Source organism: Alosa sapidissima, chromosome 14 (assembly GCF_018492685.1).
Source record: "Alosa sapidissima isolate fAloSap1 chromosome 14, fAloSap1.pri, whole genome shotgun sequence".
Classification (NCBI taxonomy): domain Eukaryota; kingdom Metazoa; phylum Chordata; class Actinopteri; order Clupeiformes; family Clupeidae; genus Alosa; species Alosa sapidissima.
In genome coordinates, this window is record NC_055970.1 from 11,375,555 (window position 1) to 11,392,910 (window position 17,356).

The window sequence follows — 17,356 nt, forward strand, 5'->3', positions numbered from 1 at the left end:
CACAAGTTATAATAGCAGGTTGAAGCCATCATCGAAAAATCTACCACCGATTAAGACATTTTGTTCTGCATGTTTAGATATGATCGTTTGCTTTGTATGCAGCACTAAGGTCTTTGTTTGTAGCTAGGCTGGTACTTTGACGCACCGGAGATTGTTCCTCATTGATGAGGCTAAGATTCATCACTAATGCTGATATATGAGGAAGGCTATACGGTAGGCGGAGAAACAGTAGGGTAGCGATTATCGCGTTTGTTTACAATGAGGACGGTGAGCTATAAAGGCAAACCTAAGCAAATATTGAAGCATACTGACAGTTCTGATATAACAGCGCTAATAGTCTTCGCTTTCCTCCCGTGGATAGGCTAGTAACCAGCATGTCTCGTTAGGTTGAGGCTTGTACCAGCATTGTGTTCAAACACGGTAAATTGTGGGAATGACTACAGTCTGCTGTCTTATCTATGCAGATATTCAAACTTAAGTATAACCACTCCGCATTAAGATACCTGAAGGTCTCATTGACACTGGCACCTATCTCTCCAGAAACACTTCAACAGAGCACCATACAATTTTCCAGGCGGAGTTCGGGAAACGACTCATTGAAACGGAAGGAATTCGTCATAGGAAAGCTCTCCGTTGTTCCTGTTTTTATTATTTGTCAGTTATAAAGACCATTTTCGTTAGGCAAAGAAAATCAGATTTGGCCAATTCTGGAGTACTTTATTCGACTCCTGACTGCTGGGATGAGGCTGAAGAGGAACGGCTCCTATACATTAAATAGGTATGTTATCAGGCTGCCTTTATAACCTTTATGAAATAACAGCAGACGTGTATGCGGACTTAAACGGCCCTTATGTCTTCAGATCATAGCCTACTCGATTGTTGATCCCTGTTTGACAATAAGAAGTAGGTAATCTTAGCGATCATTTTGCCAGCGTTATTCTTGACTGTGACAAAGGCCATGCTAAAAGTTGTTAATGATAATGCATTTGCAATTGAAGTTTGTTTATCAGCCAAACATTTTACCTAATTCAGAAAATGTCACCTGGTTATTTAAACATTTTATTGGAGAGACAACATACAAACGATGACATTGTCTCTCGCTAAGCACAGTATTGCCTCCTGTATCATCTCACTGCTTTGGAACCCTTACCAGCATAGCCTGTATGCCAAGCCGCCCATTATTGTCGTCATTACACAAGGGCAAATGAGGTTACCTCTAGAACCAGAAGAGCATCAGTCATGGCTTCTTTTCCATGAAATGACGCGCACACACACACACACACACACACACACACACACACACACACACACACACACACACACACACACACACACTTCATTTCACCTAATGGTTTATTAATTTAGTAAGCTAAATGCTTCAATATTAAATCCATCTGTTTTCAAGCTTGTGTTTATTTCAGTATTGATGATGTGGCTCATGATGATTATCGTTATTATTGTTTAATTAATTAGTGATTAATACACCAGTTGTGTACACAGCTTGACATGCTGTATTGAAGCAACAGTATTTTTCAGCTTGATAGAGTGGGGGTGCTGGTGAGAATGAGAACATTAAAGACAATTATAATTTCAGGTTGATTTTGTCTGGATAACTACTGAAATCATTAGCAGAAAATGGTTGCTTAGTTTCCGTCGTCCCTAAGAAATTTGGCCTCAATTTTGAGTAATGGGTTCTGAGTAATAGAGCAGCATGATTGTGGGTCAGCGCGCCAGGGGACGTGCATAGCAGCGTGAGGAAGAGAGGCAGCTGCAGTCTGGAGAATAGGTTTTTCCTTTAAAGCTGTTTTCATTATGTTTGCCCCCCCCCCCCCCCCCTTCACGTCCACCCTGCTTCGAGTCGGTGCAACGGAGGAGTCAGCAGTCTATTTATGCACATGCAACGCAACGGACAACTTAATCACCTTGGGGGGGGGGGGGGCGGGGCGGAAGAGTGGACAGTGTTTATTTGTGCACAGTGCGTGTGTATCCTGAGAGTGAGGCAGAGAGATAGAAGGGTGGGATTGAGATGGATAAGATATGTTCTGTCTGAAGCTGTTCTGTTTGGTGACCACACACACACACACACACACACACACACACACACACACACACACACACCGCGGTACGACTGAACTGGACTGGTTCCCTCCCTCCCTCAACTGCTCCAGTCAGCCCCATTAACAGAAGCATCTCTGATTGAGAGACACACTTGTGCTTCACGGCCAGATGTTTACTATGTGACTACAGTGGGCTCCTGCACGCAACCAGAGAGGAAGAACAACGTGGACACGACTGTGTGGAAAACTCTTGTCTCCCGACTCCATGGGGGTCTTGATCTGTTGTGACTGCTTCTTCTATAGGTACCAGTATTGTGTTTTGTTCAAATGTGGGCTAGCAATTGTGCAGCAGCTTTCAGGTTATTGTTTTGTCTATCTGTAGTACAACAGATGCTCCTTTCTCCTTTTTAGAATCCTGGGATCTGCTGCTTTTTATGCCTTTTGTTTATATGGGATGTTTATGACGATGAATAACAGGCGTAGAGTGTTTACTCTTTCTGCTGCTGCAATGTGGGTGTCTAGTGTAAGGGGTTGTATGAATCTTTGCTTCTGCCAGTGTCCTAGTCAAGAAAGAGTAGTTCCAGTTTTGTTTGTGCATCTGTCTGTGGGAGAGTGTGAGTTGGTGTGCTGGAGTGAATGTCTTGATCCTGCTAGTCAGTATGGGAATGTTTTTGTTTGTCTTGAACTCTGTTAAACTTGCTGTGAGGGGTGTTTTCCTGCTGCCTCTCCCTCCCTGTGCCTCCCTGTGTGTGTGTGTGCAGGCAGAGGATCGCTCTTCACACTCTCTTTGTCCAGTGATAATGGATTACTGCAGCTTCAGTTTTTGGCAGTGGCATCCAAACTGCAGTGCCATCAGCAGCAGGAGCTGAGGCTCTCAGAGCTGCTCTTTCTTTATTCTTCTCATCTCTCTTTCTTTCCCTCTCTCTTTTTCTCCTGTGTGTGTTTGTAGATGTATATGTCCCCCCCCCCCCCCCCCCCTCCCTTCCCTGTGGTTGGGGTGGTTGGGGTTGAGGTGGTCAGGAGAGCCAGTTTCTCTCCCGGATGTTTTGCGGATGGCAGGTCAACGTGAGCCGTGCACATTTTCACTCGAACAAAAGGCTGTGTTGGCAGAGAGCGCTCCCTCCTTTCGCACTGTTCTTGCTCTGCCCCCTGAGAATGGGGTGATGGGTGAAGGAGGGAGGGAGGGAGAGAGGAAGGAAGAAAGCGAGAAAGAGACTGAGAAGAGGGAGGAGGCAGACAGTCACAGGCTTGCACCTCAGGAGGACGCCACTCCCTCACGCTGTCGTTTGTTGTTGGTCTCTCTGTTCCCTGCCTGGAGAAAGTTGGCACTAGGTCCAAACAGTTTGCGGAGTGCTTGCGCTCTGCCTCTTTTCATGCGTGTGCTTCCTATTCCCCAGCCCTTCCTCTCGCTGGGAACTCTTTAATGTTTGCAGACCAGCCTGACCTTTGTGCAAAAACTCAAGGGAGTTTTCCTTTGATAGAGAGATTCAGGAAGTTTGAGTTTGCTTGAGATCACTGTTGTTTTTTTGCTCTGTGAATTTCCATTGCTTTTGCATGTTAGTTCATGGACAATAACACGTCGAGGATTGTAGACTAGACTAGATTTGTTGCCCTTGTTGCAGGCAACAATGTTTTTTTTGTTTTTGTTTTTTTGCATACATTTTGTGTGTGCGTGTGCGTGTGCGTGTGTGTCTCCATCTGTTTGCTGTGTTTAGCATGTGGTGTGTGTGTGTGTGTGTGCTTGTGCGTTTGTCCGCCAGAGAGATGTGACTTACGGCTGACGCTCTCCAAGTCTTTGATGGGAAGTTGCACATTGTGTACCCAACTTCCATGTGTCCCGTATTAGCGGGTGCCTGTTGCTTGTCTCTGTGACTGCTCTCTTGTGTCAAACAGGGACAGTCCTCTTCTCCTCGATGGGGGGGGGGCTTTGCCTCATGCTTTCACTTCTGCAAAAGAGTCCGCTCCAGCACACTTAACAGACTTCTTTGGTCAAAAGGACATTCTTGGTGTCCTCAATGAGGCGGGAGCGCTGATGTCACAACCACATACCAGTAGTTGCTAACCGCTAACACCTGTGGATTTTGTTGCATACATATGGTCATTTGACTTTTCCAAGTTTGCAACATTCCACATTCCCTTGTAAGTTGTGAGGCCTCATGGTCACTAGGTATCCTGTGAGAGGACAAACCAGGTAAACTGATGTAGATGGTTGAATGTACCATGGAATGTAGCTTAAAGCTGAGGTCAGTGGCTCTCTTTGCTCTGTTTGCTGGGAGCATGTTGCCCGGCCCATGACTAAATAATAGCGACAGACCTGCCGTGTTTGTTCTTAAGCCTCCCTCTCACCTAGCAGAGCAATGAGAACAACAGCGGTGAGAGCAGCGAGTGCTTAGACAGCCCCGCTAGTCATTCACAAAACCAGCCACTTTTTTCTTGTCATGGCCAAAAGCAGAACTGTCAGCACGTTGGCCAGCCTCGCCCAGTGTGTCCGCCCCGGCCATCATCCCTGTTGGCCAGTTGGCCGGCGCTTACCTGGCCGCGTCTCTAAACCTCACGGACTCCTCACGTTGGCTTAACCTTTCACTTTCCTTCCTTCCATTGAGCGCAGCGGCAATTATGCCCTGTCAGGCGTCCATCAGTTCACACGGTAACACCTCATGCACTGTGGTCATGGCTAAGGGATATTCAAATGCTTCTCCCAGGCTGCCCTATCAAAGAGCTGGAAAGGGAGCACTGAGTGGGCTGTGTGTCTCTAAAAGACTTGCTGTGTCCATTTCCGTGGCCGTCTCAATGCCCTGTCTGGCTCGGTAAGCCGATAAGCAGATAAGACACTGTTTCCATGAGCTGTGCCTGCCACACACACACACACACACACACACACACACACACACACACACACACACACACACACACTTACGCACACACACACACTTACGCACACACACACACACACACACGCTCACTTACACACACTCACTCACACACACGCTCACTTACACACACTCACTCACACACACACTCACTTACACTCTCACACACACACACACACACACACACACACACACACACATTTAAAGAGGGACCTGCCTGGACATTGCCTTGGTGTTCAGGCCTTGGCTGTTAAATGTTCTGGAATCGTTTGTTTAAATCTCTTGACTGCTTGTGAAAAGCCAAGCGTATTTCTTGACACCGTTCCCTCTCGTGCCAGCAGAGCGTTCTTGGGAGGTGACAGCCCTGATAGCCCCTATCTCTGCACATCATTTTGCTAAAAAAGGGAACATTGTGATCCTCGAGCGAGTGAACGAACGGAGCCCAGCCTCTCCCCTTCTCCCAACCCCAGCTCAAAAAACATCTCTGGATTGTCGATGGTTGTGCAAGACTTGCAGCCCTCTGTTTCCAGTAAATGTTGTGAAAGCACCAGTGTGCTGCACAAATCGTTTCTTCTCGAGAGCAGATGTGAGGCCTTCCTTTTTCTCTGACAGTAATTAAGATCAAGATCTTGGGTGGTGAAGGGCCCACTCTGACCACTGTTCCTCACACTTCCTCCCCCTCTGGAGGGGGGGGATTGCTGTGCCCTGCAGCCCCCCCCCCACATCTCAGCCTGGGCACCATAGTCCGTGCCTCTGCCGAGACATTCTGTTCCAGGGCCTGCTGCCTCCGGAAAGCCACCAGCTGCCTCATTAAGAATAATATTTGAGGAAGGTATACGATGGGGTGCGTTCACTGGCGCGGGAGCCCCGGACGGAGCCCTTATCGAGAAAGCACATAAACACAGGAAGAGGGCCTGTGTATATGAAAGCCAGGGGTCGGGGCAGGAAGCCGGCTCTACAGGGCCACACAATGCAGCCGTGGATTCCTGAGGGCGGTGTTTTTTTTTTTCTCTCTCCTCGTATGCTTCTCCAGGAGCAGGAAATGGTGAAAGTCTGGAGGCTCCCAAGGGTTGCTTCTTAACCCTACACTGTGTTCACACAAAGTCCTCGTATTCCCACATCAACAGGGGGGCAGTGTGGTTATGTAATGCAGCCTCTTATGCTGTTGTTTTGAGTCCGAAAATATGTGAGAAATCCAAAAGCAAGTCGGTAGATTGTCACTGGTTGTCAGGTTAGCAACATGTCTTAGGCTTTTCACAAAACCCATCAGCTCTGGTTTTTCTAAATTAGTTGTAATTGAATTTGGTTGTAGTTGGTGGTATTGCAGTGGAGTCCTAGTTTCCATAATGCTTAATTGTATTTTGATGGGCGAGTGGAACATGAGCCGAGCCGTATTAAGTGACTTATACCATACTTGCATGCCTGAGTGTTGTCACAGACTCAAGTGTAGACTTGTGGTCTTGGCTACTTTCAACAGTGTCTGGCATTTTATTTTTGTTGAATTGGGTACAAATTACCCCAAAAGAGCCCATGTTGACAAAAAGAGAAATGGTTGGTGCCAGTTTTTTTTATATACTCACAGGCTGGCATGGTTGGCCTTCATATGTTAAAGGTTTCTCTCACCAACATTATCCAATCATGCCTGGCTTGTCAGCATGGCAATATTGCTCCAACTTTGTAGTAATCATGCAATTAATAGCTATGATTAAGTGTGTTATTATGCATCTAAGTTTATAGTGACAGACTTTCTTAACAGCGTGGCCTTTGTGTGAGTGTTAAACAGCCTACTTTACTTTGTTGTTTTTGAACAGGTGATTTCACTCTGCAGTTACAGTCCATTTAGTTTCTCAGAGTTCCTGCAAATAGTTGAGGTCATCCTCATAATTACTGAGCAATTAGACTGAGCGCTGCCCTTCAGCACCCCTTCTCTGGCGTCCCATTAGCGCTGTTAGCTCCTATTAGCTGGTCAGGGACCCCTGCCAGGCGGCTGTGGGTGACGAGTGTGGTAGGTGATGATAGGCCTAGGCCGGAGCACGCCTTTGAATTTCCCCTGCGTCCAGTGCAGGCACAAGACGCTAATCTGCGTAGCGTAGGCCTCCGCAGCGGCTCCTTATCAGCCCGAGCAGATGGTCGATGCTCTCCCTCACAGAACAGTACAGCACACACAACCCTCAGACTACAGTCAGGGAGCTGTTTCCACCCTTCACTGTGAGGAATGTAGAGCCATTTGTCCCGAGTAGGGTTCTTGGATGTGTTGCTGTTTGTGCGTGTGTGTGCGGACGTGAGTGCACGCATACACTCTTGTTGGGATTCTTCACCGACTGAGTGTTAGAAGGAGGGAGCTGGTGTGTCCGACTGCTTGGTATGCCCCGTGGCAGGTGGCAAGATGGCAGAGGATAGCAGCAGGGACCCCACGGGTGAGCCCAGCGGCCACGACTTTTCACGCAACCTCCTCAAGACCCTCTTCCACAGGTACTGGACCGACAGCCCTGTGGGCTGCTTCTGTGTTTGATTCCTAGGACCTATTTAGAGCCTCTGCTAACTGTCACTGCAGACTCATAACAATGTTGTAACCTTGTGCTGCATGTTTAAAGAGCATTAGTGGAACATTTATTTTAGATAGAAAAGGAAGGACTGATCATCACTGTGTATTTTACAATGGTTATCCATCATGCTGTATTTGAGTTCTACTTTACTATTAGCCTATACTGCTCACCATATGGCCACCAGGTAAGCGTAGCAAACCCACCACTATTTATTCACGTACCTCTCATGTCTCGTTGAAGGACTTCTCAGTCAATTTGTTTGGCTCTCCTCCACCCTCCACTCACGTCAGAGCTGATGGGTGCTGCCCACTGACCTGCAGCTATGCTGAACAGACTGGGCATTGTGCTGTTTCCGCTGCTGCCTCTTCTGAGGGCACATGGGTGTGGTGGCATGGCAGCCTCTGTTTAATTGGAAGCTGGTAGTTTTTTTTTTTTTTTTTTCTATAACAAGCCAAAGCTGAGGAAGGGTAACGAGTATAGCTCACTGCCGTTTTTAGACCTTTCACGCCTATGTCGTCACAGCCGTGGTGACGCAAGGCCCTGTTTTTTCCCCATTTTTCACCTGTGCGGTCATGAAAGCTGCCTCTGTTCTCCCTCACGTCTCCAGCCTGTGGGTCTGGCTCCTGTGAAAACACCAGTGCCGGGTCTCTGGGCCTGGTGACAGACCTGCAGCTATTTTTATCCCCTTGTTCCTCCATATTTCTTCAGCTAACACCTCCACCCTTTCTCTGTAAACATAGTTATTTTTTCCAGACAACTGACTATTCACTGTCAGTTCTTTCAGGTTCACTTCACCATGATCGCACAATCACTAGATAGAGTAGCTTTTTGTAAGGGTTGGGAGAGGATCATCCATACTGCCATTTCCTAATTTAATTTTTAAAGCAAGTCATTAGGCTAAACCAAAGTATAGATATACATAAGAATACATTAGGCTTGAAACTTAGTCAGTTGGTATGAATACAATATCTTGTGACTACTTCTGAACCACATTAGAGCAACATTAGCCTGTTTATTAAGAAATCCCACACCGGAAACAACTGTCTTTCATCTTTTTTTTATTTTTCTGGTTATGTTGGTTATGAGCAACAAAGAGGAAGCAATGGCTTCTTAACTTCATGGGAACCCATCATGAGAACACATCATGAATGGAGGTGTGTGAGCCGAATTCTACGAAACACTGAAGGAAGAAGGTGCCTTCTTGAGAATTCAAGTGAAATGCTCACGGAGGCTGTCCTGGTGGTTATGGTGTCGCTGCTCTAGATCTTTGGGCATACAGGCTGCTAACTTTAGACTTTTGATCATCAGTAACGTCACCACAGTGATCGTGCTTGATTAACGATGAGTGTGGTATTATCACCTCCACCCTACTCCAGAAGTTTCAAGTGTGATGTCTCTATGCTGATTCTGTTTTTATCACATCTATATGAAAACCTGTGAATCATGACTCTTATGGTTTAGGGTATTTATAGAAGCAGTTGAAACAGCGGTGTTTGAATTTTAAAATGACCCAAAATAGCTTAAACTGAGAAGAATGATCACTTGGATGTCATTCTGCTATAGTCACAGTTTTTTGGCACAATAAGTAGAAACATACCACCCAGGTTTGCTCTCGGCGTCATTATGTCACACATAGGGCCTTTTTGTACATTTAAATGGTCCCAGGAAGCTTTCCATGCATTCAGGGACATGCTGTGATTGTACTGTCAGAAATTTGACAAAATGTCCATGACGGGGTAAAATAGAATGTAAAGATTGGAATACTTTTGTGATGAAATGTTTTGCCTAGTGTTTTGGAGCGTCTGTCTTATCAGTCAGGTCTCCAGGACCTTGGTTCTCACTTCCACAGGTTCTCTGATAAAGCCAAAGGCTGTTCTGCTATTCGCCTCTCCAGGCATTGTGCTCAGACGTGCAACAAATCTCCAGCTCCTTCCGAAGTCAAGTTTGCACTTGTCTTTCAGCACTGAAGGGGAATTCCAAGCTACAGTGTTGTGTGTTTATATATGGGGGAAAAAAAACGGTTGTATACCATACCATACCATCATGAGATGCTGCATAGATGCCCTGTCGATTTCTGTAATATTTCAAATGGTGATTTGTTTCGAACTGATGAACATCCATTGAAAACAGATGTGCAATTCAGCCTTTTAAGTGAAGGCTACAGGAACATGTAAATATTATGAAGAGAATGACGACGTGCTAAACATTTGCTTTTCCCTGTGGTCATCTCTGCTTAAGAGGAAAAGGGGGCAATATGAACGGGGTTTATTTCTCGGAAGTGATAAACCTTACTATCACATTGAAGTGAACATTTAAAACCCATGAGTTGCAGATAATGTGACCCTATGGTAGAGGATGTGCATTTCATATTTGCTGATAAATGTACTCGTGTCTCGTGCACTCCTGTAAACGTCATATTCAATATATTAAAGCCGTTTTTTGTGTGGTTAAATTCATCAATGTCGGCTCGAAAATAGCCGGTGGTTAAAATATAAACACTGGGTCGTATCTGTGTTTCGTGACGCTCGTGTGCGAAATCGCACCCTGGAGTAAAGTTCTGCTGCCTGCTGGCGCTCGGCTCCGCCTCGGATGCTGCCGATAGGCTGAGAGAGCAACAGGAGGGTAAGTAACAAGACTCCGGCTGAAGTTTACTTTTAGTGGAGATGTGAATGCTGAACCCATGCTAGTTCTGTATCGCAGCAGAGAAGTTCAGTCCAAAGAAATCTTTGAAGTGGAGAAATGGTTGGAGATCAGTTCACCATCCCTGGAGACAGCTCGTCTCTCCATTCGCAGAGGACCTCCAAAAGTGGATTAAGTTGTAAAATGGTCCTGCAGGCAGTTGGTAAAGTATTGAGGCAAGTTACTTTCGACTGTTTTGTAACTATGATTGTAACCAGTTAGAAATGATGTAGCCTAGACCAATAGCATCGTTTATAAGGCGAACACAACACATTCGCCGGTGGGGAAAATGTAGATTTCACATCAGTCCTTGTGCTTTTCGCAATGGTAAACTGATTTCATGAACTTGTATTTGAGAATTTATGAAAGTGCTGTCTGCTGTGATAACTATGTGCGTGTAGTTTAAGTTAACATTTTCGTATAATGTCCTGTACCCAGAGGTGGAAAATTGCGTTGGCCGTCAAACTGGCTATAGCTTGACACAGTCAAATAGGAACGTAGACTCCGTTAAACCTATCTGCGTTGTATGTGTGTGAATGACCTGTCTGCTATCTCTTCATTTTCTGTTTTGTTATACTCTGGTGTTTTATGTTTTCATTGCATGGTTTGGTGCCTGTAAAGGGAAATTACAGGCTGTCCGATACCTGTCCCAGGACCACCTGCCTCTGGTATTTTGCAGGGTTAAGCAGTTGATCTCTAGGAAGTACAGCATCTCGGCAGATACGCAAATTGCTGAAATTGTGTAGTCTAGGATAGGAGTTTTTTTGTGTGTGGTTATGCAGTCAGTGTTCAAAATTAGGCTTCCATGTGATTGCACATAATATTAAATTAATATATGTATGCTAGACAATAGTAAATTCAAAAGTTTAATCATTTGTTGTTTGCTCAGTGTTTAGCAGTACAGCGGTGTTGGCCTTGCCTCTGCTGGCATGGTGGTTCAGTCTGTGGCTTTCCAGAGAGAGGGCTGATTTTTTTTTTTTAGCATCTAAAATAGGCATCTAAATAGCAGTTTCAGTGCCCTTGAGTGAGCACGGCACCAACCAGCCATGGCCAGGAGGATGAACAAAATGAAGTCTCAGGGATTTTGTCAGTGTTTAGCTGATGCCTCCATGGCCTGATGGCAAGGTTTTGTTTTTCTCCCCCTTCTTATCTCTGGTGTTGGGCTTAATAAACATGTGTACCATTCCCACTGATGGTTTTGACCTAGTCTGGCTGACTGCGCCCCCTTTATGAGTGTAAGTGATTAATCATTACCTTGGCCTGATTTCATCACAGTTTGACAGTTATTATTCATTTCAGTCTGAAATCCCCATGTCTGGTGTTTGTAATGGCTTTAATTTCCCTGTTCCATGGAAAAGCACTCGCACGTCTTCCTTTCCCACCCCTGCAGTCAGGGATAATCCAAAGCATCCAAAGTGTGTCACAGGACAGTGTTCTCTTCTGTCTGGCTTGTTTAAATAGTTTACATTCTGAAGGGATAGACCCTCAGCAGGTTAAAAAACAGTCAAAAGGAGCTCTGCCACAATAGCACTGAACACCTTCCCTAAACACATGTGAAGTACTGATGCAAGTTGTTTGTACTAATTCACAGTGTGTGTGTATATGTGTGTGTGTGTATATATATATATATATATATATATATATATATATATATATATATATATATATATATATATATATATATATATATATATATATTTATTTATTTAAAATATATATATATATATATATATATATATATATATATATTTATTTAAAATATATATATATATATATATATATATATATATTTTTTTTTTCTCTCCCAGTGTTTTGTCTCCTTGTGTCATCCCAGCTGTCTTCTCCAGTTTAATTGTATTCAACCCTAGTGTTACTCAGTGAGATGGGCCCTCACTGAGTCATGCCCTGGAGCTAGATGGTCTCAGGCCAGCTAAGCGTGTTCCATTTTCCCACTTTTTCAGCAAGTAGAGAGGTTATATAATGCATCAATAAATAGAGGAATTTATTTGATCTTTGCCTTTTGACTTCTAAAGTAAGAACATGCGTCAGCAGACCCAGCGGAATGTTGCTTTGCTCGTTTGGATTTTGGTTGCTGGCGCTAAAAGCCATCCCCCAGATTTCCATGGAGCGTATGCTGTTATGCCGGGAATCATCCCGTTAACGTGTCCCGTATGCCTGCATCGGCTTATATGTGTGATCATGCAACGCTGTTCTGCTTTTCAGGGAGTGGGGTTTTTTTTTTTTTTTTTTTTTTTTTTCCCCTCCATGTCTTGAAACCTCCCTCATCTGACATTTATTATTGGGAGGTTTCCGACTCCAAAGGGTGGTGCCAAGCATTACGAGTTCCTCTCTCCCACATACTTGCACCTCACAGTCTACCTCTGGCTGTCTGCTGTGGAATGGGAGGCTCCCAGATACCAGAGGTGCACAGGTCATTTCCTCTTCTTAAATGAGAGGATGGGCTGGTGGGACTCTGCCCTGTTGTTATTATTGTTGCTGTTGTTATTGTTGCTGTTATCACCTGTTTCACCCCATAGCCATATCGATCAAGTGTCCATTCTCTGCCCAGGCTTTGGCTTGCTAAGACTTCTCACTCTGCTACTTGTGTTGAGTCAAAGATTCTAGAATTCTAACCAAAGATAGAACGCTGTTCTTTCTGCATGTCCAGTGTTCTGGTCCAGCCGAGAGGAGTGGGGTAAGTGTGGAGTTGAGAGAGGGTGTCTGGCTGGAATGTGAGGCTCCTCTCATTACACTGCTGCTTGTGTTGGGAGTGGGGTTTCTCGTGGTGGACTGTTAATGGGCACACGGGTGTACTGGAGGTCATATGGGCTCTTACAGGCCGATCTCCGTTCTTGGCAGCCTTTGCCGTCTTATCGGCGTTTCGGCAACAATGGCCATTCAAAGCGTATTGTACTCGACCACTTTCCATCAAGCTTAAATTGCTGTAGATTTTCATCAGTCAGTATATTCTGGAGGAGAATGACTCCTCTTGCCTAATGTGACTTTGACTGAATTCCCCCATTGTTTGGTGTCATTGTTATTTCCTGAAAGACTGCAGACATTCTTGAATCATTAGTTTATTTTAAGGAAAAGAAAACTTCCCCTTCTGCCAACAGTCTTGTGTTGTGCACCCCGCCCTTTCTCACTAATGATTACCCTTAAAAGGTATTGAATGCACCCAGACCAGGACACCAGTGTGTGTGTGTGTGTGTGTGTGTGTGTGTGTGTGGCCCAGAGCCAAAAGCAGCTTTGAGCTCAGGAAGCCTGGGTCATCAAGGTTATGGGGATGCACATTAATAATGCACGATATGTCCAGAAATGCATTATTAAAATAAACCCTTTGTTAATGATTAACATGTCCAGTTTGTTCTTCAGCCACTCTGCTCTTAGATTACTCTGAGCCACTTAGAAGAAGCCAACAATTCTTTGACGTGATGTGCTGTGCTTTACTTTACCAGAAGGCAAGGAATGTTTTCAGTTGGATTTTGTTAGATCTAGTTAAACCATTTGTTGAAAATTGTTGGAGATAAAAGGGAAAATATTTTGTCCATCCATGATTCTGTTAAGCTTTGTTTTGACACTCTTTGATGAGTCAGAGGAAATGGATTCCTCCGTGTATATCGCAGAAACATGGGCAGGATTGAACAGGCATGAAAGAACCCTCCTTAATCTCAATGGAATGCAAGCAACCTTTGCCTATGTGTACAATACTTAATCTGAATGTGAAAAATCACATGAAGACCTCTCATACCAGACATCCAGCACTCTTGGTAAGAACACTCTTATCAGAAATGTATTGTATAATGCTGACTTTATTGTCATTTGTTATCAATTAATTATGCATATCAGTCCAAAGGTAGCACAGCATTCCTCTTAATATCCACGCCACAAGCTGAGTTATCATAGTGACACAAACCATATGGACCAGTAACAGAGAACGTGGAGTGAGCCTTTTCTGAATGCCCTGGCCCTGATTATTGGAGAACGTGTTCTTGGTCTGCTGGTCCGTTTCATGCTGGGAGCTCTCAGCTGTGATGCTCAGTCAATCTCGGGCACTTTAGTGCTGGCCTGGCCTGGCCTGGTCTGGCCACTCTATCTCATGGGCCGCAGCTGGCTCCGTCCAATCTCACTTTCTCCGCTCCGCCAGCTGGGCTGGCAGCTGTCCCCTGGGGGTCATGACCTCAGCAGGGCCACAGACAGACACCGGCCCCACTCCACTCCTCACTTTCTCCTCAGTTACCTCCCTGTGTGTACCTCTGTCTCAGGGACGTTTGGAGTGGAGGCTTAGGTCCTACGGTCTTCTCTGTTAATCATTTAGTCTTTTAGTTTGAAGCAGCAGGCCATCAGCATTTTCTTGTCCACATACCCAAGCTTAGCATTCATATCCTCTGTTAGTGTGCCCTCTAGAAGTAGACTGACTCATGACTTCTTAGCCTGAATATTTTAACTCTTTTGTACTTTTCTATCCTCCAAGCCAAATGTGTGCGTAGGAGATTAGGTACAGTACAGAAAGAGGAGCCAAATGGATTTATAAGAGAGGACCGAAACAATAAAGATAGTTTTGCTGTACATTGTGTATTCTGCATAAAAGGGTCTAGTGTTTCCACAGTTAAGGTTGAGAGGGACATGGCCGTTTCCTGGTCTCGGTGGCAGTGGCCTTCCAGGAATTGGGAGCAGTCTGTCTGAATGAGCAGAGCGGAGTAGAGCGTGGTTGGACTAAGCCAAGAGCACGCTGCAGGGGGGCTTCCATTGTGTTTCCACAGAGGGCGTGGAGCGCTGGGGCCGGAAATCGGGTTGACAAAAAAGCCTCATAACTGAAATCATCGTCCTCCACTGGCCGTCTGCCCTGTCCTCAGACAACCTGGCTCTGCTTTGGGCCAGTCCAGTGCCAGCGGACTCCACGGGATGCGAGGAGAGAGAGAGGGGGGATCAAGTGGACCAAGCCCAATTAGATTCAACACAAGCTGCATTCCTTGGAACCGCTCTCAATGCTGTCCGCTGTTTCTGACTTCTAGGATTTTTGCTGAAACGGCTCCCTGAATGCAAGATGTACAGCTGGGCTGGGAGGCTTTGGGGCTTTAGCAATGATGACCCACCCTGCCCACTGGAGAAGAGCTAGCTGGAGGGAGGGATTGGGGGTGAGGGGGGGCAGAGATGGGGAGAGGCCAAAACTGACAAAGTGGCCTTAGCGAAAGCTCCTGGCAAAACTTGTTGCCTCTGGCTGTGAGAGTGCGGTTGTAGGGGCTGATGGAGGGGTCCGTGTTGACTGTGACTTGTATATCTAGGTTAGTGGTCAGGGTGGGGATAAGCAGGAGAGGGGTGTGTGTTTGTGTGTGTGTGAAACTGTATGTATTTAGTGGGCCTTGCCTCTGGCAGTGTGCACACACACACACACACACACACACACACACACACACACACACACACACACACACACACACAGCGGCGGCAGCAGCAGAAGACGGCACTGGAGCCTTGGCGCAACAAGGCCAGCCTGTGTGTGCGGAGGGCCGGCAGGAGTGTGGGCCCTGCAGCAGAACAACACTGGCACAGCTGTTTAAAGGCCCGGCCCCCGACCGCCCGTCTACCCGTCCGCACAACGGACAGACGGGGCTTTATACCGCCAGGTCCACTGGTACGTCAGCAGACCGCTGCTTGTTGTTGTTGGGCAGCAGCATGCTCTCTCAGCCCCCACCCCACCCCACCCCACAAAAAAAGCCTCATCCGCTGCCAGTGTGGGAATCAATTGCAGTTTTTCTTTCCAGTGAAAGAGGTCATTGACTTTATTAATACAACCTGATGTCTGAGAGCTCCTACTTTGTGATAGGGATCAGTTGAACCAGTGGGAGGTAGAAAGAGTGTGTGTGTGTGTGTGTGTGTTGTGTTGTGTTGTGTTGTGTTCTCAAGTTTTCTATTCATGTGTATCTTCACCTTTCTCAGGTATTTCATGTCTGCGCCTGATTGGATAGATCTTGGACATCGGTCCATTATATGACTTTCTGACGTAGGCCCAGGCCGTGACATGTCTTGTTGTGCTGGCTGTACTTTATTCCTCTCATTAGTGTGATGCCAGGCAGGTTCCGCTAGCTGGTGTAAAAAGCTGCGTTCCCCGCAGCACATTTCCTGTAGCCGTGCTCTGTGACGTGCATCAAAGGGCCTCCGTTTTTCCAGTTACGCCGTGGTGGGTTTTATGTTTGAGAGCCGGGGTGTGGTGCAGTGGAGGGGAGCGGTGGCTCTGAGGTTGTGCTTGGTTGTAACACGACGCTTGGGGGCGGGTGGGAGGCTAAAAATAGATCTGGAAGTCGAAGCCACAAAGGCCGTGGTCTCGTCGACTTAATGACAGGGCAAGGTTAGCGTTCCGAGGCCCCGCAGTGGAAAATCGCCTCACTTTTCCAGACTGCTGGCTCTGAGGAACTCTGAGGCCCATGAGCTGCACTGCCCTGCTCTGCCTGCGTCAGGACTCCACATGTGGGCCGTAGCGTTGCATAAGCCCCCTTTAGGCTTTTCGACTGCCCCCAGCCCCCACAGTTTGTGTGCCATGCTCCACTGGCCTCTGTGGCCCTGCCCCGTGTCCGAGGCCTCGTACTGACCACACGTGTCCCTCTCTGTTCCTCTCTGCCGACAGGAAGTCCAAAGGAAAGCCCAATGGAAAGAAGCCTCCCACCGAGGAGAAGAAGCAGTACCTGGAGGTCGAGTACACCAAAGTGCGGGTCGTCGACTTCGACCTCAAGGAGCTGGTCGTGTTGCCGAGGGAGATCGATCTCAATGAATGGCTAGCCAGCAACAGTATGTACCCATACCTACTGCATAGAACACCGTGAAATCATCACACACACACACACACCACCATTTTCTTTTTTTTTATCATTTTCATTTCCCCTCAGAGGTTTGTTATGGGTAAGTTGAATGAGTGAGGCGTGGGAATGTCGAAGAGGGGTTTTTTTGTTTTGTCTGCAGTTCCCTGGATAGTTTTGGAAAGGTCTTTTGAAGTTTTGGAATTTTTTTGCAGGGCGATGTCGAAAACGTCTCTGACTTGCATAATAGAGCGACCAGCTAAGATTAGAATTCCAAAGAGCACAACATTGCTTACATTCCCCCAGATGTTATCGTAGGGAGAACATCCAAGAAAAACATGGTGGAATGGTATTGTGCAGGTTATTTTTGCTGTTTAGCTGTTTTTCTAAGATGTTCTCATGTTATAACA

At 46.2% G+C, this 17,356-nt stretch overlaps 1 protein-coding gene across 7 annotated transcripts in view; it reads left to right on the forward strand.

Moving 5' to 3' along the window:
• LOC121681516 (MOB kinase activator 2-like) overlaps window positions 1-17,356 on the forward strand; it is a 44,742-nt gene that overhangs the window by 20,863 nt on the left and 6,523 nt on the right. For 3 of the 7 annotated variants that reach the window (XM_042061293.1, XM_042061295.1, XM_042061294.1), the window contains one exon: window positions 16,778-16,938. In XM_042061293.1, the coding sequence (XP_041917227.1) occupies window positions 16,778-16,938 (161 nt within the window). Of the gene's footprint in view, window positions 1-166; window positions 779-2,112; window positions 2,361-7,085; window positions 7,400-7,836; window positions 10,329-16,777; window positions 16,939-17,356 lie in introns of those variants that run through there. The other 4 variants (XM_042061292.1, XM_042061291.1, XM_042061290.1 and 1 more) reach the window with 4 other exon arrangements.